General features: G+C 37.9%; 1 protein-coding gene across 5 annotated transcripts in view; it reads left to right on the forward strand.

Moving 5' to 3' along the window:
- Positions 1-27,690, forward strand: part of kcnab1a (potassium voltage-gated channel subfamily A regulatory beta subunit 1a) — a 97,335-nt gene that overhangs the window by 59,752 nt on the left and 9,893 nt on the right. For all 5 annotated transcript variants that reach the window (XM_008425314.2, XM_008425315.2, XM_008425316.2 and 2 more), the window contains 7 exons: positions 2,869-2,912; positions 17,019-17,056; positions 21,647-21,726; positions 22,789-22,833; positions 24,959-25,003; positions 26,256-26,299; positions 26,422-26,508. In XM_008425314.2, the coding sequence (XP_008423536.1) occupies positions 2,869-2,912; positions 17,019-17,056; positions 21,647-21,726; positions 22,789-22,833; positions 24,959-25,003; positions 26,256-26,299; positions 26,422-26,508 (383 nt within the window). The remainder of the gene's footprint in view (positions 1-2,868; positions 2,913-17,018; positions 17,057-21,646; positions 21,727-22,788; positions 22,834-24,958; positions 25,004-26,255; positions 26,300-26,421; positions 26,509-27,690) is intronic.

Here is a 27,690-nt window from a genome sequence, read left to right on the forward strand (position 1 = left end):
TACCTTGTCAGGTTTTAGCACTTCCAGCTTATTTTATAAGCTGGAAGTGCTAGCTGTGTAAAAAAATTGGAGCAGTGAATAAAAGCAGCTGAAAGTTCATGGTCTTACTTTGAAGATTTCTATCCTTTTTTCCCCTCAAATATTTTATGTTCTTTTAAACTGCTTGATTTATTCAGAAGGAAAAAAAAATCACATCTCCACAGAAACATCCATCCATCCGTTATCTTTACACCCTTGTCCCTCAGTGGGGTCAGGAGGGTTGCTGGTGCCTATCTCCAGCTAACGTTCCGGGCGAGTGGCGGGGTTCACCCTGGACAGGTTGCCAGTCTGTCGCAGGGCAACACRGAGACRAACAGGACACACAACCATGCACACACCCACTCACACCTAGGGGCAATTTGGAGAGGCCAATTAACCTGACAGTCATGTTTTTGGACTGTGGGAGGAAACCGGAGTACCCGGAGAAAACCCACGCATGCACAGGAGAACATGCAAACTCCATGCAGGAAGACCGGGGCCGGGAATCGAACCCAGAACCTTCTTGCTGCAAGGCAACAGCTCTACCAACTGCACCACTGTGCAGCCCTCAGAAACAGTTTATATTAATACTTGTTTAGGGTTTTTTTTTCTTCTTCTTTAAAGTTGACCTTTATAGCATAGGGGCTGCACCAGCATTGCAGCTGGACGATTTAGTCTTAAATTTGTAATTTGACTTTGGAGCAAAAACATTTGAGAATCCTTGCAGCTGTGGATAAAGTACTGTTCAATCAGCGAACTGGATGATTGCATATGATGGTTAAGTGAAACCAAATCACATATATAACTGCAGTTTTAGATTAAAAAAAAAAGTTTCTTATTGGCATAAAGAAAATGTGACTTGACGCTTCCAACTAGTGCTTTAGTTGCATCTTTAAATAAACTCAAAGATGAAATACTTTAACTCTAAACAGGTTTATAGCAGCACTCTGTACTGGTTTATATTGAATATTTTTTTATGAACAGTTATGCTGTGTATTTCTTCACAGTTTATACAATGTCCTAAAAATAAACGTCCTAAAATAATATGTGAATAAAGTTGTTGTTCTCCCATGAGTATTGCCTACAGGTTGATGAATTAGATCAGGGGTTTCAGCTTTGCACCTGTTTGAATCATATAGGTCTGCATTACAGGTGTGCATGTGTTCTATCATTAGAAATGTTTTCTACTTGAGGAGCGAGGCTCAGTCCTAACAAAGCAACATGTACAGCACAGTGCACATTTCCATGGCTGATGGGAGTTTCTGTGGGAAAGTCGATGCATTTATATCTAGCATATTAATCATTACCCTACCTCAGTAAATAACTTTTTTTTTTTTTTTTTTTTGCGATGTGTATTTTTATTATCTGGATTGTAGTGCTATTATTGTTCAGCTGCAGTCTCCATCCCCAATCCTGAAGGACAGAGTAGTTACAAAAATGGATGGATGGTTGGAAGAATGCTTGGATAAAACCAAGGGGAGTGTTGGGTGGTGTAACTGATAAGATTTAAAGTTGGGTTCAGACCGAGGTCAAGTTTTTTAGTATTGTGTTACTCTGTCCTCCATTAATGGAAGTTGAAGCACTCATCTCACAGGGATTCCTGTCTGAATGCGTGTGTGGTGGTGTGTGTGTGCGTGTGGGGGTGTGTGTATGTGTGTATGTTTGCATGCCATCTACCCGGTGGACAGAGTTTTAGAGCAAGCTGATGTGATGGGACAATAAATGCCCCGAAGGCTTGATTGCAGATGACTTGGATAGCTTGCAGAGTGCGGGAACAGATGAGAAGAACAAAGTCTGGTGGAAAAAACTCGTCAGAGAGTGGTGCTGTACCATGAACATTTCCCTGAGGACTGAGCTGGCAACAAAAGAGGAAAACTAAATGCACTTACCATTTTGAAGAGTAAATATGTTCCAAAATAACACAAAATGTCACTCTAATTTATATATTTTTTAAAAACACTCAAACTGCTACAGTATATTTCTCTTAGCTTGGAAAGCTTAAAAAAACACATATTATGCTCTCATCTATTATTGTAATATTACAAATTAATGCACCAGCACCATACAAAGAACAATGTGGAGATGGCACTGTCGTGTTACTGACCAGTTTCTAGATGCTACATGCCTGAAAGTGTCTGAGTCTCAGTTTACAGGGTCAAGAAAGTGACGGTGACCTTCTTGTCAAAACAAATTAAAACCCAAATAACTGTTTCATGGTTGTCATAATAGTCAGAATCAATGCCATAGCCTTCTGGTTTGTTCTGTTACATATCAGCCTCTATTGCGTCAGTTTTGTGATTTGAAATTTGGTTAAGGGAATAAATAAATCGTACCTACGGTGAAGCGCTGAGTCAGGCAAGAGCGAATCAAGATGCAATTTGATATTATTTTATTAATTAATTAAGCAAAGAATCTGAGCAATGACTCCCCTGGGAAGTGCAGGGAAGTGAAGAAAAGACGAAAGTACATTGCTTTTAATATCCACTAGCCCTCTTACAAAGAGGGGAGGAACAGGGAGTATCCCACCAGTTTCTATTTACTTCACAGCTCTGGTATTTGCACCTGCAGACTGTGATGGTTCAAACCCAGCTCAGAAATACCTTTTATTACGTGTTTCCAGCGAGCTGCCTCCAGCATGAAGGATGCTTCAGAGATTAAATTGATTGACTGTTTGATGATTGATTGAAATAAAACAATTACTGGATGTCATAACAAATGTCTTCAAGAATTTGTTTTGACAAATCCATACATTCATTTGCATTGATTCTACATGAACAAATACAAATAAGATCAATTTGACTTTTGTAGATACGCTGATCTTGATTCTTTTTTTTTTTTCTGTTCACACAGGAACCTTGGGAAGTCTGGGCTCAGAGTGTCGTGCTTGGGACTAGGTGAGTCCGCTGTGAATACGTTTTTACACACCCTGCATCCATGTCTTGTTACTCGCTGATCAGTCACTTTCATAGCAGCTATGCAACAACATAAATTCAAAGTGATTGACTTCTTATGTTTTGAATCCAGTTTGTTTGGTCCAAATCTGTGCGAGAGCATTGGAGGCTCTGCAGGTTGAAGTTAATGTCGGTGACTCATTTGCCTCGTTACAGTTTCTGTTGAAAATTTTCCCCAGCTCAGCGTCAATATTTAGCATTACTGTGGGAAGAAGACAACGAACACACACACAAATAGTCCCCTGAGTAGCATTCCTATTTCTGCTACCAGGAAGAGATTTCACAAACAACAGCTGAGGGAAATGTGGCTACAGAAAAAAAACAAAAAAAAAACAAAACAAATATCTTCGTTCTTTTACTGAGATATTTCTCTGGTATGATGCCAAAATTGAGATGGAGAAATAAAATGCAGCTGGCATCACAGAACATTTATCTAGTGATTTTATGAGCAGTGAAAGAGAAAAGATCGCTTTAAGTCCGAGTTCTACGGATCGCCACTGTGTTCAGTCCATTGTGGCCATAAAACATTTATTAAACTCACTGGACCTACACCTAACGGCCTACTCTTTGTGGCTGTCATGCCACTGATAACTGTTTGCTTCAATATTGGAAAACCTTTTTCTCTAAATACTCCCTCATCCCTGTCTAAAATGTTGTTGTCAGTAATTATCAGTAAGGGCTGTTAAAAACTCAATCCTTTATCGTGAGCCGCCCCAGTTCGAAAAGTTAAAAAATGTGATCTATATGTGGAATAAATGCATCACAACAATGCGGACATGGGAGCCACGGTAACCAGTCTGCTCAGTCTGTGGCTTTTTGTCTGACTCAAAAAAGATGATGATGAAACACTGAAGACGTACAGGAAATGGCTGGAAACAAACAGTGACTCTTTCTTCTACCCAATCAGGGACCGACGATCTTCCAACGTTGCATCTTCAACCCACGTCAGCATAGTTGGAACCCAATCGAAATAATTGCGCTAACGAAGCGCCTGGTACCATGTAGCCGTTGCTAGCGGAAAACCCTTATGGCTGAGTAGCGTCGAGCCAAGTCGCATCGAACAGGTGCTGCTGGGAAAGGGCAATTAGGTCGCCTCCAAAGAGACTCTCTGTTCGGCATGTTTATTTTGTGAGAGTATAATGTTGAGCACCCCGGGCGGTTTGTGGTAGTCTGAGAGGTCTGGTTGGTGCTGCTCAGTGCGGAAAAGGTCAATCTGATGCCTGCAGGCTGCCACATGCTGTGACCTGGCCAGACATGATGCTGGCAGGGGAGATGAAGCTACAGGGCAAAGAGTATGATGCTAAATAGTGTTTGATTGTGTCTATGGAAGGAGACATGCCGAGATGGACGAGAATATTTGTCTACTATGTGTGTCGTGAGTGCAGAGTTTCTCACAATCAAGATGTTATTTCTTTGCCGCCAAGGCCAAAGCGTTTTCTGTTGCTGGTTTTGTCACTGAATTTGTTCCTGAATATTTCAATATCTTGAGAGTGGCATCTTACTGAAAAGTAATGTTAAAGTGCAGTATGTGACCTGACTGGACTGACTTACTCTGACGTAGAAAATTCACATTGAAAGTATAGCATATTTAATGCTAAAAATATCTGCTTTACAATGAATGGTATTATTTCTGCACCACATGCTTTCTTTGAACTAATTAGATGTCCTGGCAGAAGTATCATCACAGCAGGTTTGTAGTGTCAAACCTAAACGCATAAAACCACTTGATAATTATTCAAGAGTCGTTTTTTGCTTATTGTTTGTCTTTTTGTTTTGTTTTATCTTTAAAGCACATTTTTATGCTCTCTTTCCTTTCTGTTGAAATTCTTACTGTTAAAATATAGTGCTGTACTAAAGCATTCACATCTCTTGAGGTTGTTCACATTTCAGCGTTTGGCAGGTTTCAGCCACAACCTCCATCCTCATTTCATATTCAGGTTAATTAATGCTCTGGGAGATGTTCAAAACCTGGAATATTGTTTCATGACCTAACTCTAGTTTAAACTGTTCCACCAGTTTACAATTGGCAAAAAGGTTGAGTACAAAGACAAACCACACTTAAGAAATCTTCTACTTTGCATAGACGCACTTCTTTTTTGTTCCCCGTCACGTAAAATCCCAATAAGTTGCACTGAAGTTTTTGGTTGTAAACATGACGAAATGTGAAAACGTTTCAGGGATATGAATGATCTTGCAACATATTATATAACAGGAGTAATCACAGCTTTGACACTGAGAATATGCCGTCGAAACATTTCACTTAATGGAAAAATTCACTCAGAGGCACTCGTCAAGTAATGAGCCACACATTCAGCGTTGCTAAGTCATGACTCAGCAATCTGTTTCTTATTCTCACTGGTTGTGTGAATGACAACGAGAGGATGTAACTGTCGACTGGGTTGCACATGTTTTTTTAGGAACCAGACCACAGCTGCAGGATGATGCTTTGAACGATACACTCAGCAGCTTCATTTACATAAGACCTCTTTCGCCCAGAAAATCTCCTCTCATTGCTGCTCAGAATTCCCTGCAGCTACTTTCCTCTCACTATTCAGCAACACGGCTGAATGCAGCCATTAATCCAAAAATACTGATTCGTTGCAACACAGTTAGAACAGTAACAGGAGAAATTGGCGTTAATATCGGGTGGTTGGGGATGGTTGGTAAAACCTGCATGCAGAAAAGGGCTCAAGAGTAAAAAAAATATTCTTAAAAATTACAAGAAAATCATAGCAACACTTCTGTAAATCAAACAAGACGAAACTGAAAGAGAAACTTCAACAGATGAGATAAATCAACAAAATATCTTTATACATTTCAATCCATCCATCAGTTTGATAATGTAGAGCCGTGTATTATCAGTGTGCTCATACATTTTAAGGCTGCAGCCTCATCACACTGCAGGTACTTTCCAACTAAACCTGACTCCAATCAAAACGATCTCACCAGAGAGCAGCCCCTAAACCACACCAACAAAATCTGTCCCTGCAGTAAGAAAAAGAAGGAAAAAAGTCTTGTTATAATTCACAAACAGCTGCAGATGCATTTATGAAAAATAAAAACCAACGTTAGGCTTCACAGATTTGGTGTGATTGATTGGCAGTGATCATTACAAAGTGTTTTGGATCCCTTGTGCTTGAGTCCTTCTTGCTGAATGTGCCAGGAAAATAAAGAAACTTATTGGCAAGTATGAATATTTTTGAAGGTAGAAGATCACCTTCACATAGAAGATGTTCCTTATTTTCCACTATCCAACTATATTCTAACTTTAGAGGGAAATTCATTCAGTATGAAGGAGCCAAACCACGAATGAGTTTATCAAGAAACGTTGCCAAAATGCTCCTTAACGGCCTTAAAAATCTAAAACTTCTATGATGATTCCAAGATAATGCAAGATCCTAAATGATTTTTTTTCTACTGTATAAGGTGAACAAAAATCTCCAATATTTATAGAGATTTTGCTTTGTTAATTTCATTACTCTATACAATGGACTACACATTCTAGGCCAGTGGTTCTTAACCTGGGTTCGATCTCGGTCGGTCTCAGGGATTCGGCGGAGCCTCTGCCGCGGAGGTAAAAACACACTTGCGTAAAGTCGTGATGACGCGCCATGCTTTGCCATCACTTGCTGCAGAGGATCACGTTACATTGCTTAGCCAATCAGAGCTGTGGAGGAGCACTGATTGAAGGAGCTCCACTCTCAGCATGGATTTGAACTTGTGTCTTTAATTATTTCAGCAAAGCTCACAGTTTTTACCAAATTCTGTAACTTTCGGTGTAGTTCTAAATCTGCTCCTTAGTTGCATCTTTTCGGGTTTGCTACTGCCTCAAGTGGCGTGGGGGTGGTAACACAACTAATATAATTACATTACTAAATCAGAATGCCGCCAAGTCTTTATTATTTATTATTAAATTTTCATTCTCTTAAGAATGTAGAGCTAATTAAATGATCTAAACAAGACCTTAAAATTGTTACAGTTTCTCTCGATGGCCAACCTGTTGAAACTGTGGCACATTTTAAATTCCTTGGGTTGTTCCTGGACAGTCAGCTCAACTGTGCTGAAAACACTGACTATATTTTGAAGAACTGTTCTCAGAGACTCTACCTTTGAAGAAGACTTAGTGATTTGTCTTCTTAAAAGGTAGAGTTTGGAGGGAAAAAATCATTTTATCACGAAAGAAGGGTTCAGTGAATGCGCATATGAATCTGATGGGTTCGGTACCTCAAAAAAGGTTAAGAATCACTCTAGACATTGCATTTGCAGTGAACAATAATTCCCAATGCAATGTCATTATGGCATGGGTGTTCATGCGGCAAAGCAAATACATTAAAGCTATCTTTTCATCTTTCCTACTTCATCTAAATCCTCCCCAAACACATGCAGATTGTAAAACTAAAAACAACATAGAATCCAAAAGAAAATTTTAAGACCTTTTTAAACTCCTAATCTTCCCACAGTAGCAACACCGAGGCGCCAGAATCGTCTAAAACTCATTTTGCGGTGCGACAGCATGTTCAAACACATGGGCTGAGTAAGAACAAAGTCGCAGGAAGTCCAGGAGCAGATGGTGAGGCCTCCATGGAGCTCTGAATTCACGGAAACACACAGAGATAATGTGAAGAAACTGAAATTCACAAAAGAATTGTGGGACGTTCTCCAAGATGCTGACAAAACACTTTCTAAGTGGGGTTAAAAAAAAAGGAGGATTAGTGCAGTGTAATGGAAGGTTTGTTAAACAGTGATTCTTGACAATGGGGACAAAATGGGTTTTAATTTTCCCATAATTTTTTTGTTATTTCTCAACCTTATGTATGCAAATATGACATATAATGTTTTGGAAATGTAAAGATGCTAAGGTACAGGCTCCCAGTTGCAACATTTTTTAAAACAATTACATTTTTAATCGACCTGACCCAGAACTTTGTCTGACAAAAATAAAAAATAATTTTTAATGACCCTACTAGTGATATTTTTACATATTTTACAGACAAATGCTTCTCATGAAACAAAATAAATATTATTTAAAACAAAAAACAACAAAAAGTCCATCTGACGGAGTTGACACTGCATGACGGAGTTGACACAGAACTGAAATGATTTTTAATTCAATTTATTGATACCTTTATAATTATTTATATGACTACTTATAGTGGCACAGTTGGTAGAGCTGTTGCCTTGCAGCAAGAAGGTTCTGGGTTCGATTCCCGGCCCCAGTCTTTCTGCATGGAGTTTGCATGTTCTCCTGTGCATGCGTGGGTTTTCTCCGGGTACTCCGGTTTCCTCCCACAGTCCAAAAACATGACTGTCAGGTTAATTGGCCTCTCCAAATTGCCCTTAGGTGTGAGTGTGTGTGCATGGTTGTGTGTCCTGTGTGTCTCTGTGTTGCCCTGCGACAGACTGGCGACCTGTCCAGGGTGAACCCCGCCTCTCGCCCGGTACGCTAGCTGGAGAAATGCACCAGCAACCCTCCCGACCACACTAAGGGACAAGGGTGTAAGAAAATGGATGGATATACTTAATTGTCATAATATATAATTTTAGTACTTCTTTAATTATTTTAAACTATTATAATGTATTGAGTTCTGCTCCTGGACAAGGGCTTTTACAGGCATCATCCACCGACTACAATGTTTAAAATAAAAAAATATTCAGCAAATACTTGGAAAATATACATTGTTGTGCTCACATGACCCAGGTTAGTTTAGTCATATATTTGAAAAATTATATTTTGTGTATATTTTATTGAAATTTTGTGCTTTATCCATAGGACCTGTTTTGTCCCTATTCTCAGGAATCACTGTAAAATAAATATTAATTTAAGGATCTCCAGGCTTTCTGGAAGTATTTTTTAGTATTCAACCAAACTTTATTGCATTTTAAATTGGACTCACACTGTTTCTTAATTGACTAGGTTAATTTGCATTTGGTCTGCTTCAGGCTCTTACAGTAAAAAAAAAAATTCTTACCATAAAAACTGATGGTTTTATCTCTATGTAATGATAATTTATTAAACCACTTTTTTTTGTTTTCATAACTGCAAATTAATTTCTGCAAAGAGTTGTTGTAAATTTTTACCTCACCAAAAATTTGATGAGGTCAGGGATATGCTTCAAATGTGCATCTTGAGACTCAAAATTTTGCCCATTCTTCTTTGGAAAGTTGTTCAAGCCAAGTATGATTGGATGGATAACGTATGAACATTAAGTCAGATTCTGTTTTGGATTTAGGTCCATTTTTGAGCAGGTCACTCTTTGATTTCATTATAGTTCCAGCGGTTTGTTTAGGGTCATCGTTGTGTTGAATGGTGAACTTTCATTCCATGGTGACTCAACTAGATTCATTAATTCATATCGGAAAAGTTGCATTTTATTCTCATCTGACCAGGACCCCTTCTTTCTTTCTCCTGCTGTTGCTCCTACATGCCTAATGTGGGCAATAGGTTTAAATTAGATGTCCCATGGCTTCTTCTGACCACTCTTCTGTAAAATCCAGATGAGCAGAGTGCATAAATAACAGTCTGCAGATTCTCGCAGCTGAGCTGTAGATCTCTGGAGCAACTCCAAAGTTACCACAGTCCTCTGCTTCTCTGACTAATGTTCTCCTTGCCTGTCCTGACATTTTCGGTGGACGGCCATGTCTAAGACTTGCTGTGTTCATGCTGAGATTAAACTGAAACAGGTGGATTCAATCTACTTATTAGGAAACTTCTAGAGGCAGGTGGCTGCACTCAATTTCATTTCAGGTTAAGCAAGTAAAGGGGAATAAATACAAATAGCTGTAGAAAACATTAAACCATTTTCTCCTCACAATATAGTCAGACATAAAAATGCAATAAAACACATGTAAGTGTGTGGCTGTGTGCAAAAATGTGAAATACTTTAGGAGGGGTGAAAACTTTGCAAGGCTCTGTTATATTAATAAGCACTACTCCCCGTCTGGCTGTTTTTCCAGAATGTCAGATTTTAAAATATTCAGAAACGGGACTGAGTTTAAACTCTCTCACTATGGATCAGGAAGAAACTTAATCTCTGCTCACGTTCTGCTAACATCTAAGCAAAACACAATATAATTACACCTCAATTTGCATCTCTCTAAAGATGTAAATTGACTCTGTCTGCTTGAAACCGAATCAGTTAAGCAAAGACCATCCAGAGAGAGGAACCTGGAGGATGGACTGATTGATAGGCTATTAACAAATTCATGAGAACGTTAGAGCAGGAGCAGCCTGCAGCCACTGATAACTCCCTTTTCCTGCCAACACACTGACCACGGGGTTTGCAGTGGCATGCTGTAAACACACACACACACACACACTTAGTAATTGGTTGGAATTATGGAGAGATTGTGCAGAGAGTTTGTTTTTAATGTGAAAGCACATTTTAGGTTGTTGGTGATGCTAACATGAGAAAGTGCTCATGCAGAATTCATGAGCAGTATCATCTCAACCTTTTTTTATTTTCTTTTATTTTTTTATTGTTGTCTCACACACTCAAAACGCATTATTCAGGTCCAGGTCTTCTTCCCTGGATTCTTGCTGCACTGATGCGGCACTAATAATGTATTCTTAGAAAGTTCCCCAAGAAATTCCTGCAGTCCTGCAGTATGCAAGACAGCTGGACGGAGCATGTCACAGTGGCGCTTCTCAAGGAGAGAGATGCCGCATAGGCCACTGTCCTCACAACGTCTCGTTTTCTGCTGTTATCAGATGATATCAGGCTCAACCATCATCTCAGAAGTGTGGTCTATCGAGCGATTTGTTATCCTCTCACATTCAATCGCACCTCTCCTCACTGGCTAAAAACACAAGTAAACATTAACAGCCACAGTGCAGCACCAGGGGACCGGCTAACTAAATGTAAAGTTTTAGCTGCCAAACTCTGGTTGAGTGGACACAATTGCCTTTGGACAGCCACAGCAGGGGTTTTTTCAAATCCAGGACTCGAGGGCCAGTGCCCTGCAACTTTTACATGTGTCTCTGCTTCAGCACACCTGAGTCAAATAATGAGGTCATTAGCAGGACTCTGGAGATCCGCCGCTGTCCCCTGATTTCAGATGAGCGGAATCGGATCCTGATAACAACATGCTGAGGAAGACGCCTAACAACTATGATTTTGTCGAAAGCACTTAACGCATTTACACTACCTGCACTGGGATTGCGATTCAGAGCTGAAAATCCTTCAAATTCTGTTGAATTGCCATACTAAAATCTTTAAAATTATTCAGCATGATTAAATGATTTGTTGGATTTTTTTTTATTTTTTATCTTTCATGCACAAAATGGTTTTAATCATGGGAACATACAAGATATCCTGAATCTGTATGCATCTGGTGGTGATTGTGTGCCAAGGTTAGGTTATTTTCAAAGCCACACACAGTTTCCGTCATTTCTATGGTTTAAAAGAATTTTATTGAAACACTTTACCAAAAAAAAAAAGAAACCTTATTCAGACCTTGGAGAATTAAGCAGCTGTTAGCATCCCAAAACTGACTGCAGAAAGGAGACAGCATGACTGATCAACAGTCATTTTTGGCTTTTTATGCTACATTAGTTAATAGTTGAACAGCAAAAATGTATATTCTGTGCAGCAAGTACTTGAAAACTGATTTTTTTTCTTTCATAAATCTAACGAAACAATAATAAATAAATGTTACAAATCACTTAACTGTGATTAAGCAACGGCAGGGATTAACTTTAAAACTCTTTCAAACCTTTATCAACCTAATTTACATTAGATATCGCATGATGATTGATACGTGTTCAAAGGAAACCCTTTGTGAGGCTTCAGTTTACACCCAACTCTCCTCTGTCAGTTTTTCCACACAGCCTGGTTGCGAACAGCAAAGCTTAGTCATGCCTACTCACTCTGCCTACTCTTGATGATTGTTTTAAGAACCAAAACAGATCAAAGTAGCTGTGGCTGACGTGAAAAGAAAATGACACTTGGCTTTAAAACTGTCTTTCTGACAAACATCTGAACAGAGTGGGGAGTGCATTTGTACTCAGCTACCATGAGTCAATATACGTAAAAGCTTATTTCATTGCAATTACAGGAATAAGTATTTTGGAGATGTCTCTACCAACGTTCGACATCGAGAGACAAAAGTATTTCCCGATTCTTCAAGGGTAATTATGGGAACCTACATGACAAACCTGGCTTTTAAAGTATCAGAGCTCAATGTCTTTGGTTTCTTTTCCCCCTTAAAACAGAAATTAGTTTCCTGTGCTGCAGGTCCTTTGAATTACCTTTGAGCCTTCTTTATGTTTACCATGAATAATAACTGGACAACACGGGAATAGTTAAAAAAAAAAACTTCATTAAACAAACTTAAGGTGATAAAGGAAGCGGGAAGTTCAGCAGGATAAAACTAAAGTCCAGAAGGGCAGGAAACTTGATATTGAGGCTGATGCTGAGCAGAGGATGTGACAGTAATTAATGGAGGCTATTTGTAATGGTAGAAGTGATTAAGTGTGTGGATGTGGGTGAGAGATTAGTCACAGGTGGTAGACAAGACACAGGTTACTGAGGACATCCAGGAACCAAGAGCAGCTCAAACTCAGACAGACATGCAGAAACTTGAGCCACCAGGGGACGAATGATGCCAACAAACACAAATAAAACTAGAATATATTTAGAAAAAGTGCATAAAAATCCTCCAGACTTGAACAAAGCTTTGACCAGGTTCTTTTTGTTCTCAAGGGATAAAATGTACTGCAAGATACAAGTCCTCATGCAGAAGTGAGTTGAGCCTGAAGATCATTTTTGTATCCTCACTTGCGCACTTATTTTCAGTTCAGTTGCATCACTTTGTCCTGTCTGCGCTGCTCTTCAAGCCTTATTGATTTCTTTTTTTATTTCTGCTGTTATATCATTCAACCTTTTTTCTACCTTTTGAAAACCACAAAAATAGTGAACAGTACGCAACATGTTCATTTTACTCTCTACAACGTAAAAAACAAAGTCACAGGATGAAAATGTAAGGGCAAAGTCACCAGTTGCTCCTATTAATTAGGGTTAAAAGAACTTAAAAGGATGACACGTTTTGCCAAGAGTGCGCCTTTTTGTAGAATAACTTGTTCATAAGAAACAGTGTTTGTCATAGGGCATGATTTTAAACAATACATATAACAGTTACCATTTTCCCCAGTTGTTTACTCGAAGTTAATTAGAGCTCGGTTGAGTTGAACTCGTCACAGTTTCAGCTAGAGATGCTAAAGTGTCACTGCCTTAACTAAAGCTCCAAAGCAGCATCAAGTGACACCTTCAGCAGTTTCCATCTTTAGCTTGATGTAATCAGGGCTTTAGCTTCCCTCAAACAGAAGGCCGAGCTGGGTCATGAGGAGCAGCAGCCTTGACATTAGAGCTCTGCAGGCTCGTCATCCCACGCTGAGTCTCAAACGGAAATCCGTCAGCAGCGGTTACGTTTCCCCCGCTCCGGCGTCAGATTAGAGAGACGACTGAGCTCTCGCATACATGCAAAAAGCTTGTGCGTGGAAAGTGGTTCAAGGTAGCAACATGTGTTATGAAGCTGCACTGCAGCATTTGTAAGGCCGCGCCGTAATGGCTCTGCTTCAAGCTGCATTTGAGGATAACCAAAGCTGCCATGGTTACTGGCGTTAACAATGTCCTGAAGAGACTTTTCCTTCAGGCGCTGACATTGCTCCAGCCCGTCACTCTGGCGAGCTGTGATTGCCATTCTGCTGGTGATACATGTCAAAAATCTGAACTTTCTGTTCCTTATTAGATTGTAGTAATTAGAGATGTGCCCATCAGGTTTTTTCCTGCCGATACCAATACCGATCACCCATGAGGGCCGATCACCAATCACCGATACCGATCACATAATTATTTTTTTTTTTTTATCATAAACACTACCGGTTACATTATGTGGAAAAAGGAACCATGAATTCACCTTAATTTAGACAAAAACTTGTTTTTAATAACTTTTTCCAAGAAGAAAACTAAACAAAACAGGCATTCTGCAAATTGTACTGCTATCGGTAAAACTATCTTTAACAGACTGATAACATATGAAGGCTCTGAAGAGGCTAAATAATGCAAAGAGCCAAAATAAAACCTCTCAACATTGCCAAAAAAAATTCAAGTATAAAACTTAACATTCAAAGGCAAATACAGGATTCATTACAATAAACAATCCTGAGTTACTGAATGAAAACTTCCTGATAGCATGTCGGCTAGCTGATTACTGCTAGTTCTGAGTGGCTGTTTCTGACTGAGCGGAGTAATTATGCAGAGCAGGGAGGAGATCGATTTTTTTAGAGATTATCTGTCTCATGTTAGGACAGCGAAAGTTTTAATACGTATGTAAAATGTATTTTTTTAGGTTAGATGCTGCAGCTTTAAACAGAGGTTCGGTGTGAGAGTCACTACCAGGTGGAGCAGAAGCGGTGCTCCGTCTGTGAAATATTACTACCTGTAGCGTAGCAGCGGTTCAACAGCGAGAGCAGAACCAGCGTCTTACATCGCAGCTCGAAGACTTAAATAATTTTGCGGGTTATTTGTTTAGCTTTCTGACCGTCATGCTAATCCAGGTGAGTGTTTGCAGCTGTGCGCTGCTTTACCTGCTATCTGATCCTCCATATGTCTTTTTTACTGCGGTGAGCCTCGATGTAGCCAAACTCCATCAAGTAAGGCATTGTTTTTATGTCGTATTAGCTTCGTTGTGTTGATGCATTTTGATGTGCTTCAATTTTCCGCCGCAACACGCAAACGTCCCCATTCACTCAGTGCGTTATAGTTCCACATCGCTTAGGATTTGTTGCTGCGCGTTTGCGCAGCGTGAAGGAAAGAGGAGACCAGCTGCACAGGCAGCCTGCGAAATGAGATGCAGGTGATTGGTATCGGCAACAAGAGCCAATGATCGCCGATCACCGATCATGCACTTTTTCACGAAAATCGGCCCGATTATGATCGGTGACCGATCGATCGGCACACCTCTAGTAGTAACGCGTTGCGCCGCAACAGAGCCGGTGTGTCTTTAGGGTGCCATCTGTACAGAATAATGAGCGCCGCTATATCATTACTTCTCCTCTAGTGGGATGTGAGGATGAGATTTTTGTTTTTATTCCATAGTTTTATGAAAGTTTAGAAGTGGAGGTCAGTAAAGTCAGAGAAAGAACGGCCTCTTTGTGTAAAGAGTTCAGCATTTGGATGAGAGATTCAGCAGGATGAGAGTGAAAGCAGAACAAGGGAGGAGCTGATTCGTTTGAGGCATAACCCAAAACAGTGAATACCTAAATTGTTGCATTCTTTGAAGAAAAGGAAAATTGTTTAATATTACGGCTATTTTCTGTTTCCATTTTGTTTTTTGGAACCTTTTGAATTTAGTGACACTTCAACAACAATAGTGAAAACATGTCAGCTAAATGAGACATAGTTAAAGTTGCACTGTTGTAATATTTTTCGATTCATGTGAGGACAGATTTTCCTTCTCAGGTTTTTAGAAGATTTTTGTACCACATGTGACCTGGCATCTACATCGTCATGTTTCTTGCAGCTGCTTCTGTGATTGATGCACTTGAGACACAACACAGATTTTTATTTGTAAGAAATGTTATGAAACAATTATTTATTGTAATGCTACTGAAGTCCAAATAACAAAATAATAAATGGAATAAAAATGTAAACAAATAAAGGGGAGACACTTGTAGTTTGATCAAAAGTCTAAATGCCGCAGTAATGTTGTCTGCAGGAGCTGAATGTAGCTTATTAAACACATTTTTTAACAGATTCCACTTGTGTGTCTGACACCATTAAGTTTTACTAAGTTACTTAGAGGTCTAAACTCTTGAATATTTTAAAGCAATTCTTAAAGAATAACTGAGTCTGGGAGGAGATTACAAACATAAATGCTGTCACAGTTTATGATATTCATTATAATCCATTCAGACACTAAAAAGGAAACAAATAATTTATCTAGCTTATTTTACTTTTTTAATTGTTTTTGGTCAATTGGGCTGGACAGTATTTTGAAATTATCATAATCTCCCATCATCTGTCCTTCTGTCCGCCCATCCATCATCTTCGACTTTTTTGACATCATGTCATAGACGTAACAGGTCCACAAGGGAAACACAAATATCCCTCTCCCCAGCGACAATATCCGGCTCTATTAGGAAAATAAATGTTTGGAGAACGTGGTGAGTAAGTAATTTATCATCACAGCAGCAGAATAATACTGACTTAAAAGAGTTTGAATATTCATTGATAATGTAGGTTCTTGAAATGTCTGGGAAGGTGGCGGTAAAAGATTTGTTCAAAAGAATAATTGAAACAAACTTAACTTACTTTGAAAGCCAAAATCTATAAATAATAATTTTCCATTCAACAAAAAAATACCCATAAATGTTCCATAAGCAATTCTCTATGATATATTATTGTCCATTTTTATGAGTTTCTTTATAAAATTTTACATTTTCTCTGCAGGCAGCATAAATATTTTTGCAGTTTCCAACGCTTTGTGTATTTCTGTGATTCCCTCTGGAGACAGTTTTCAAACCTGTTCTGACATGAGCTGAATAGGAAGCATTTTCTTCCAGGTTTGTATTCACCAAGGAACTGTACAACTGAGGATTTACTGTCTCCTCCTCAAAGTGGAGGATCACCCTTTTGTCTGGCTCTTCTGTTTTGTCTGCAAGGCCCTCAGGGGCCTATTTGTCCAGATGTGCACTCTCCACACACAGATAGGCATATAGTCAGAAAATGGACATAAGGACAGGGGAGACAAGGTCCTCTAAATATGCGCGACAGCGGCAAACAGAAACAGTCACCCGTAAAGACAGAGTGACTAACGGGCGTTCACACAAGGTGATCCCTCAGCCCTCGGAGGCGGCGCTGAACAGGACAGATTCTTCTCTCGGGAGCCTGACAGCCTCCATCGGCTGGTGTGACAATGTAGAGATTAGTTGTGTTTACTGCAGGATGTCAGAGGCAAACACAGAGCAGCACTGACAAAACGACTGACGGTGGAGAAACGGTGATGAAATTCCCAAGTGATGAGAAGTCTCTGTTTCTCCCTCTCCTGCAGGTACATGGGTGACATTTGGAGGACAGATAACAGACGAGGTATGAAAAACATCCCCACCTTTTATTTCCGTTTGTGTGCATTTCTTCTTCAGGGGTTTCCACCTTCAGTCTGACATAAATAAAAAAAATAAAAATTCAGCAAAAAAATCCTCCAAATCGTCGAGTTCCTAAATTATTGGCATACGTTTTTTCTTTTGGCCAAAATGTGATTTAGACCAAATAAAACCACTTTTGGCAAAAAGATACTTAGGCCATTAATTTAAAAAAGTGATTAAATAATCTTGAACCTAATAAAAATCCCAGCGTCTCATTAAATCTGTGGGTATTACACGTCTTTAAAGTCAAACTCTTTTCTGTTGCTACTTTAAGTACAACCTTGGACTTAGTAGTAATTTGACAATGAAAAATAAAATCTCTTTTCATGTTTCAGACACCTGGCAATCAAAACTACCTATTTAAATCCATCAACCTTTGAAAATAAACAGTTCAACCCCACAGCATAATGCTTCTGCTACCATCATTTACTGTGGGCATGATAATGCTTGGATCGGTTTTTATTTCATGGCTTACCTTTTGGATGAGTCGCCTGAAAGTTCAAGTTTGTTTTCCAAGGTCTGAAAGAGTTCGGCCGCTTTTAAAGAAAAGGATTTTTGTTTTACTGCACATGAGGAGAACACAGCCGACTGCCGTCACACGTAGAACACACCCACAAAATCTTCAGAAAACCTTTTATTCGTCTGAAATTAAGTCAGACGAAACATTTCCTGTTTTATTGCTACTTTCTACATTTATGAACAATGACAGAAGTTCAAAAATAAACTTGTAGGAATATAGAGAAATCTGTGATGTGATCATCATTCAGTCAGATCAAGATAATTCATTTTTAAATGAGAAATGCGTGTATACAAAGTCAAAGTTTGGTCGTTGCATAACATGTAAACTTTCAAAACACCACTGTGCTTTTAGAGGCAAAGGACACACATTATATATGTACATATGTGAACACAAGTCCCCTTCACGCTCTTTGCTGATTTACATTAATATTATTTGATGTCGGGTTCAGGTTCCTGGCCCTGGTCATCAGATCCTCGTACACATAGTGACAGAAAAGCGAGCAGAGCTGATCCCGGAGGACAGAGAAAGAAAATGCTTATGTAACCGAGTCATTTTTCCTACCTAAAGGCTGAGTGCCGTCTAGTTACATGATGACCTCTTGAAATGCTGCACCCTTTTTCACTCCATTATTCTGTATGTCCCTGGTGCCTCAACGCCAGTGTCACTCATATTTCTCAGTGACTTCAGGCGACGTGAACAGCAGAGAGTTATGAGGGAAAAGCTTGTTAGCGCACACCGAATCAGTGCACATCTGGGGGGGGGGGGGAAATTCAGAAAAAAGCATATCCAGATTTTCTTTTTAGTGCAGCTGACAGAAGATCTGTACGCAAGTAAACATTTGCTCCGTTTCTATTACAAATGTGAGTAAAATATTGTTGATATTTGCTAATGTAACGCCCCCCCCCCTCCCCCCACAATTTTACAATTGAGGTGTTTCGATTAAGGAATGCAATTAAAATCATAATTAAGAAATGAGATGAGATATATTTACGAGAGCCACGGCACTATTGGTCATCATTTATGTTGGCATCTTAATGAGGCGTTGCAGCATCAAGCCCCTTATTGTTAGGAGTGGCTACGTATGCAGCGTTTTTGGAAAACTTTAGTTGGCAATTTTGCAGAAGAGCTGGATTCGAAAATTTTTAATGACACTTTTGCTAATCTGAACTCTTGTCCAAGGAGATCAGTGTAGCTACAAACTAGTGAGATTCATATGAGGAAAAAAGTATTTCCATCGCAGTTTTGTAAAATACAACAGTTTCGATATAGAGCCCAAAACGCACTTCACCCGAGATCAAAAATATTTGATCAAAAAACAGGAGTTTTTACAGAACTGTTGACAACCTTAGTACAATAACAACCTCTAAAATTAGTTAATCTCTATTATAGTAGATAATAGAATTACGGTCTTTTTCCTCTGTGCGACTTGACCAGAAATGTTTTCATGTCACCAGTTTCTCTTTTTTTAAGAATTACTTCACTGAGGTTCCAAGTTTGCCGAGTTGGGATGAAAAACTGTCACTAATCTGCCGTTATGAATGTCTGTAAAACATTCAGCTTTGGTAGGAAGTTAATAAAAAGTTCTCATTGCATTGAAGAAGAGGCCTCTGTGTTGCGTCAAATGTAAAACGAGAAGTCGTGGATTACTTATTGGGATTTATTGGAAACTCTGATCAACCTACACAATAAAAAAAAGGAATTGATGTGATTGTTTGTGGAAGACTTAATGAATCCAAAGAGCTGCATGGCGTTCGGTCAGGTCATGTAGTCCCAATTTAACATTGCATAGTTGAATATAATTAATGCCACGTCCCATAAATTACACTGTATGTCATTAGTAGGATGTGTAAACCTCTTATGAATAAATAAATAACTTGCAGTTAATATTTAAAAAGTACTTCACCTAAAAGTCATTACTCATAGTTTTTAAAGTCTTTTTTGTGTGTGTGTATTTAAGTATAGTTCTACTTTCATATTCCTGGTTTCCAGACAGAAAGTTCAAGAGTGTGTGGGTAAGCAAGTATACATTGCTTACTCATTCAAAAAGGTCAAAACCAGATCTATAAATTGCATAGTGAGTTTTAGAAAGCCTTGGTGCTGCAGCTCTGATTCTGCTGCAGCCTGGAGTTTGGAGGTGAGGAAGCAGCTCCGTCATAAAGTCCTCTCTCGCTGCTGTGTGGGTAGGATGTGGGAAGCCGTGGCGGCCTTGAATCTGGGGTTGTGAGAGAAGAAAAAAACGTTGGTTTTCATTGTTCTCCCTCTGTCTGTCATGCTTTTGTTTTCCATAAACCTTTGCAGACCAGGAAAAACAAGAAGCCTGAGGTGTTGACAACATCATATTTCTGAAACTTTAATGACTCACTTATTTACCAATGAGAGTGGAAAAGCATGGCTTTTCAGTTCATGCATTTAGCTAAGAGCATCAATTTGTACAAAAATGTAAATGTAATACATTATAGTAAAAACCCTCTGGCTCTCCAGGCATATATTTTTTACAGTTTCCGACAGGGTTTGGCCTTTTAGTCACATAAAGGACAAGTTGCCCTTTGGAGAGTGATTCTAGTCATTGTCTCAGCCTTTGTTTCTTATTAAGTCTTTACAACTCTCACCTTCACATTTATCAAGTTGACACGTTTAATACCGTTGTGCGTCTTGTGCACTTCTCTCTTTTTTTTGTTTGCTTCATTTAACTTCCATCATCTCGCTAACTTTTAAATTACCTTCTAACATTGGACCTTTGTGAAAAGAAGAGCTAGGTGTTCCTTCCCTGTAGTAATGATCGCTCTCTGGTACCCAGAGTACTGCGTGCCTCTGACAGAAGAATGGAAATTCAAACAGTTCATTTTCTCCGTCCACTCATACTTCTTCACTTAACTAGTCTCTCTTTTTATACAATGTATTTCTTTTTTATTTATTCTGCTCTACCTGTCCAAAGGGCTGTCCAGGACTCAGAGACTCTTACCGAGTCACTTAATAGTGAGAACGTTGTTCTTTTTCTCAACTTTCCCTGAAAAGTGCTAGACTTCCATTAATACTCAGGCAGTCTCTGCATATGGATGGACTTTGAAAGCAGTGGCCATACTTAATATAAAGTAATTAAAAAAAAGTTTAATTATGGATCATTGAGCTGGTCATAGATTTGTATAATGTTGTAACCCTTACTACGTACTGATTCAAACCCCCAATGCAAATTACGTTTTTTAAGCAAAATGTGAAAGCTAGCTGCTGTTATCCAAAAACAAATCAAACAGGAATAATTAAAGCAACTCAACAAAACTAATGAAAGTGGAGTTTCTCCTAATTCAACACAAAATTACACAATCTCTTAATGTCAAGCACCTTTAGCACCTAGAAGATCCTTCATTGCTGTTGTGATGTCTAGCAAATGCGATTGATAGCCAGACATGACCTTCTGGTAAAGTTCCTAAATCTGTAGATTTGAAGTGATGTTGGGAAAAAAAAAAAGTTGACCAAAATTAATCCACAGCAAAGCAAGAGACTGAAAAATTCCTACAGAAAACAACTACATGAATTCATTGTTTCTAAAACTTGTTAAAGCAATTGGTTCTTAGTTTTCTTCTATTACCCTGTTAATTGACACCTCTTTATTTTCCATGACCGATATTTTTTTTCCACACTTTTGGTAACTCAATAAAATTTAAGTTGCAGCAACTTCACAAGTTGGGCAGCAAGCAACAAAACCTTATTTTCTGTTTGAGGAATCATTATTTCCTGAAGTACGTTCATGTGTTTTCAGCGGCTGTTGGGAGGGCGAAGCTCTGTTACTAAACTCTGTATTTATGCTGAAGATCGCTATAAAAATAAGTTGCATAAATGAGTTACTTTAAATAGTATTCATGCCCTGCAGAAGCCTCCCAGCTTATATGCACCACTAATGTTTAGATACAATCTACTGTGTCATGCTTTTATTAGTTGTCCTAGTTTTCAAGGTTTTATTAATGTTTAATTCACTCTCTGAAAGAACTTTTTTATCATTTCTCTCCTCTTTTGCAGGTTGCAGAGCAGCTAATGACCATCGCCTATGAGAGCGGAGTCAACTTGTTTGACACAGCCGAGGTTTACGCAGGTGGCAGGTGGGTGTTGGGTGAACTTCAGAGTTTGAATGAAGCCGAGCAAACGCCAGTTAAATATTTTACTTACTGATGTGTGACTGTGGATTGGAGGTTATCTTTTTTATTTTAATTTGAAATTTACTGTAGGTTTTAGACGCACACATAAGAGAGTTTCTGATTTCTGGGGGGAAACGCACATGATACATAATACACTTTAGCAAGTGGCTTTCTGTTCCTTGTGAAATGTTTATTTAGAGTCATTTTAACTTTGATAGCTTAAGTAAGGATATTGTTTAGCTTTGAAGGTTAAACTAATAAAATTACTTTTGGTCAAAAATGGAAAAAGACCATAACTTGAGATAATATACTCATCCGCTATGCTTACACTGCAGCGTACACAGTTCAGGCGAGCTGGAACAAACGTCGCAGTATGTTTCTAATAGCATCTTTTAAACATTTTTTCATACAGTCACATTCCAGACACAAACTTTAATGTATCTTATATGGGTTTTTTTAATAATAGAGAGCAGCACTAGCAGGTACTACAGGACTTTTAGACATGGATGGAAAAATTCATGTTAACATAAGAAGTCATGTTTTACAGTATGAAGCCCTGCAGAGGACCCAGTAAAACACAGTGTTGGCAGCGTCATGCTATTCTTTCTTCATCAGGAACAGGATGCAAAATACCTGAAACTGGGGCAGAAGTTCACCTTCCAGGAGGGCAACGACTCTGTACACAATGCAATGACCCAACTAGAGTCCAGGACTAAATCCAATTCAGAATCTGTTAAAAAGTTTGAATGGAAATGTTTCACTTTACAATTATGTACTGGTCTTTCACATTCACTTATAAAATAAATACAAGTAACTGATGCAAACATGTTAACAGGGGATGAATTACTTTGAAACGCGTTGAACATGGAGTAACATGGGGTTTCCATAAAATCATTAACACTGTAAACATTGTTGCCCTGTCCGGTTTAACAGCAGGAAATCGCATCAATGTTGATGTTGTGCTAGAAAGAGTTCTGGCTTTAAAATGCAGCTTAATAGCCCCGTCTCGTTTGTGTTGCCTTGCAGGGCCGAAATCATTCTAGGAAACATCATCAAGAAGAAATGCTGGAGGTAATGAAGACATTAATGTATTGGATTGAGTTAATAGTTCAGTGTGTAAAGAGACTCGTATGTAGAAAGACAACATGCATGCTGAATGTTCAGAGTATAGCAAACATGATCCTTGCTATATTTTTGTGTTGTAATTTAAAGCTAGATCTTAAATCTGCCATATATTCACAGGTATATCAGAACTGCAACATAAAATATTCAATGTATGAGCTTTCGCCTGCAAGCATTTTCATTTTCTATCAATTTCAAATATTTATTTTAAGGATTTATTTAAGAATGTCTGGTTATTTATAATATTATTGATAAACTCTGTAAGGGACTGCAAAGGGGAAGTTGTACGTGTTTATGGGATCACCTCCCAAGTTACAATAATTACATTTTTATTCAATGTGATATTTGTGCATGTTATAAAATTGCTCAAATTATGCGAAAGCAAGTAATCATGGATGTATGAGCTGAGTCACATTTTCCACATTGTTTCAATGTTTCCATTATTGGTTACTGCGTTCTGAAAACAAGCGTGTAACACACAGACGCTGCAGGGAACATTTAGCCGCTGCCTCTTTGCCACTTTGTTCTGATTTGGCTCCGTCATTATGCCGCTCGCTGTGGTGTCATGTACTGGGCTGACTACATTACACCGGTGGGCGTTTTGATGTGGCTACAGTTAAGACTCACTGAACCTGACATTTCAGACTGAGTGTCCTCATGAATGTGCAGAGACGAGATTTAGTGGTGCAGGGAAAAAAAAGAAGAAAATAAAAAAAACGGCAGCTGAGTAAGGCTGTTATCAGTTTGTATTATGTCTGTGTCAATAATACAACACAGAGCTATGATATGTGCGGTCATACATTGATTTGTCCCATGTTACTGTAGTCTGTGTCTTTGAAAATTTTAATCAATATAAAATAATACATCATGATAAAAATGATTCAGCATGCATTCTAAAGAAACACTTAACACAAATCTAAAGCAACCGACTGAAACTCCAACATGGTCCAAAACATCCAACAAGACATTGTTCATGAACTGGACAAACTTTCTGACCCAAAATGTTTAACAGATAAAAAATTGAAACTAGTTTTTACTGTTTTCCAACATGGGAAGAAAAACAAAATACTAAATATTCCTTTTCTATACTGCATACAATTAAACTCAAGATAATGTTTATTTAAATTTATTTTTAACGCCCCAATTTCTGTTTGTCTTTAATGGAAAATTATGCAATTTCACAGAAGCATATCACAAATAATATTTTTATGGAGTTAATAAAAAAATCATAGAATCAATTCGACTCATCATGGGATTCAACTCTGGCAGATACAGCAGCTAAAGCCGCCTGTATGGAGAGTGAATAGTGCCAAATAACTATGAATATAATAACTTATGAAATACTCATTTAAATGTGTGATTAGTTTTGAAAGCTGGAAATTAACACAGGAATAATTAAAATAATAATATGCCTCAACTACATTTATTGATTTAATGTGAAAAACTATATTATTTAATTATAAAATAAAATACAGCTCTGGAAAAAAAAAGAGACCATTTCACTGAACCCCATTGAAAACCTCATATTTATTCCACCAAGTATTGATTTCTGAACTCTTCCTGAGTTAAAACATCAGTATTGTTGTTTATAAATGAATATGAACTTATTTTCTTTGCATTATTTGAGGTCTGAGAGCTTTTTTGTTATTTTGGCCATTTCTCATTTTCTGCAAATAAATACTAGATATTTGCTTGGAATTTCAGAGACATGCTGTCAGTAGTTCATATAATAAAAGAACAATGTTCATTTTACTCAAACAAATACCTATAAAGAGTAAACTCAGAGAAACTGATAGTTTTAAATGGTCTCTTAAGAGCTGTAACACATCATGAATTGATTTAAACGGTCAACGTCACCCATAGAGACCCTGATGTCTTGTACTGAACTGCAAATAATCCCACGTTGATGAATGGTCAGCAGGTTGTTGGACAAGGGAACCTCTCAGTCACTTAACGCAATGTGGAGAGGTTGCAGCAGAGTCCATTTTGTCTAAGTAGAGAGCACAGTGAACCACTCTGGTGTCCCCAGGTCATGTCGCTCCTGTTTTCTGTTTCTTTCCCTTCATCGTTTCAGGCGGTCCAGCTTGGTGATCACAACTAAGCTTTACTGGGGAGGAAAGTAAGTAAAACAATTCACTTTTCATCAGATAAATGTCTCTGATTGATTTTCATTGGACATTTTTTTAACATAAATCATTGGTGAAATACTTTTTTTTTGTCATTTTGTGATCAAATCAAGCATTTGTTACAGTAGTAAGTCATCTTTGTCACCAAAGATGATTAAAAATAGCATAAATGCACATGATGCAAAAAATGAGGATGTTCTCAAAGAACCTGTTTCATTTGTATTTAGAAGTCAAAATTTTTATATGTTAATGCCTTAAAATGAAACATTGAACAGAAAACCTCACTAATTACCCAGCAAGTTCCAAACTCTTAGATATTGGTACTGTCTACAAAGTATGATGAGTAAAGCTTATAATACTACATACTGAGAGGATAATTTTTTCTCATTCTGCTTTCTTGCTTATGAAAATTTATCAAAATTGAAATTTGATAAGTGATTAAATTATTATAGCAGTAATATTCAATAGAATTAATTTTTTGCAGCAGCTGTGATAACTGTTTCATTAATCTACATTAATCTCTATGACGCGATACAGTTCTATATTTTTGTTTCTATAATTAAATTTTAAATACGCTCAGACTGGTATTTTTATTTAAAGTATTTGCAACCCGAGAATCTCAGCTGGTTCTCGGCTGCATCATATTAAAGACTGTGCTGCACTAAACAAGCAACAGACTTAATAATTCAACTCTTTCTTTTTTTATGTATGTTTGAATCAGACATGTAGTATTTAAAAAGGGGATTACACCCTATTATTTTCATCCATGTGTAATGTCTGTGAGTTTCTGAGACGAGTTTAGTTTTTTGTGCAATCTGTAGTTTTTCCTCTGTTACCAATTTGAAACCAAGTAGAAGAGAGATGAAAAAGAAACCTGTTTTCTAACACTCAGACAGATGAACTCCAACACTCAGAGGATATCAGACTGCTTGGAAGACCCTGCCGTCTGGGTCTGGCGATAAGTAGAAAACTATTCTCAGGAGGTTGAAGAACATTTTTTTACATCCGTGCAGATTCAAACCTCCGTCTACTCCTGCCGAGCTGGAAATCCCCTATGATGTTAATTCACACTTATCCTTTTACATAAAACATCCTGAAATGTTCATTTTAGTTGCTACATGTCCGAGTGACCCACATGATTGACAGATGAATTTTATTTATGAATTTATTCATTTTTTGTAACCCTCAGTGCACTGGAAGTTTCTTGATTTTAGCTTTTTCTCTCGGTTTGTTTTGTTTTATCAGAGCCGAGACAGAAAGAGGATTGTCAAGAAAACACATTATCGAAGGTGAAACTTTAGTTTTTTGGTTACCTTGAGTTTATTATAAGCTCAAAAAACAAAAATCTCTTCTAAACGTACTTTGAAACCTTCCATTTAGCTTTATTTATTTTTATTTATTTGTCTCTCAGGTCTGAAAGGTTCCCTACAAAGGATGCAGATGGAGTACGTAGACGTGGTTTTTGCCAACCGCCCAGACAGCAACACTCCTATGGAGGGTGAGTCATCTTATCCATATTCATCTGCTAGGGAAATCATGAAACGTCTCTTTCACAATGAAACACTGTGGAACCTCAGCTGTTCTGCTGCAAACCATGATTGGCTTCTCATGCTATTAAAATTTTACTTCTTGCAAATTGCAATCTTCTTGATACAAACTGATACGCAGCTGCAAGGAAGGAGCCGCAACATAAGTTGTCTTTTTTTCTTTACCAAACTTAATAAGGTAATTAAAGTGCTGAAACTGCAGCCTGTTTCAGATTGGAGAAATTATCTGGAACAAAGAGATTAAAGTCTTGTCTTTATGTAGAGTTAATATGTTTTTCAGCCCCAATCTCCAAATTAAAAGCTTAGAAGGAGTTTTTGTATTTTTGTAATTCTGGTTTTTTTCTGGGAATACAAATTTGACCACTAGAAAGGAGCTTATAGAGAATTCATACAGTAACGCATTTACACTTTGTTTATTGAAAAACATTGGTAACACTTTATTTGAAGGGGTGTGAATAAGACTGTCATTACACTGTCATAAACATGACATAACACCTGTCATGAACATGAATAAGCCTTTATGAATATTTATGACTTGTCATAAAGCGTCATTCTGTAAATTATGACACTTTTAATACAAAGTTGACATTATTCAAAATGTCTTTGTTATGACAACTTGACATTAACCAATAAATCATTACTGATATAAATTTGTTATAAAAGTATTACTGATTGCACTTTAAAAATGAGGTATCTTTATGTTATTAATGGTAAAGTTTATTCATTAATGATTTATTGGTTAATGTCAAGTTGTCATAACACAGACATTTTGAATAATGTCAACTTTGTATTAAAAGTGTCATAATTTACCGAATGACGCTTTATGACAACAGTCATAAATATTCATGAAGCCTTATTCATGTTCATGACAGATGTTATGTCATGTTTATGACAGTGTCATGACAGTCTTATTCACCCCCCTTCAAATAAAGTGTTACCGAAACATTTTTTAAAAAGTCAATCAGTGAGATCACAGAAAAAGTCACTCTGTACATTTTAACCCTTAATCCCAATATACATGAAATACTTTCTAAGCTGCCCATATACTCCATATACGAGAGACGGCTCCATATTTCACAAAATGTGCTTATTTCTTCAAAGCTAGATCCACATAAAATATGTTTTTAAAGAAT

This window comes from Poecilia reticulata, linkage group LG13, assembly GCF_000633615.1.
Source record: "Poecilia reticulata strain Guanapo linkage group LG13, Guppy_female_1.0+MT, whole genome shotgun sequence".
NCBI classification, from domain to species: Eukaryota; Metazoa; Chordata; class Actinopteri; order Cyprinodontiformes; family Poeciliidae; genus Poecilia; species Poecilia reticulata.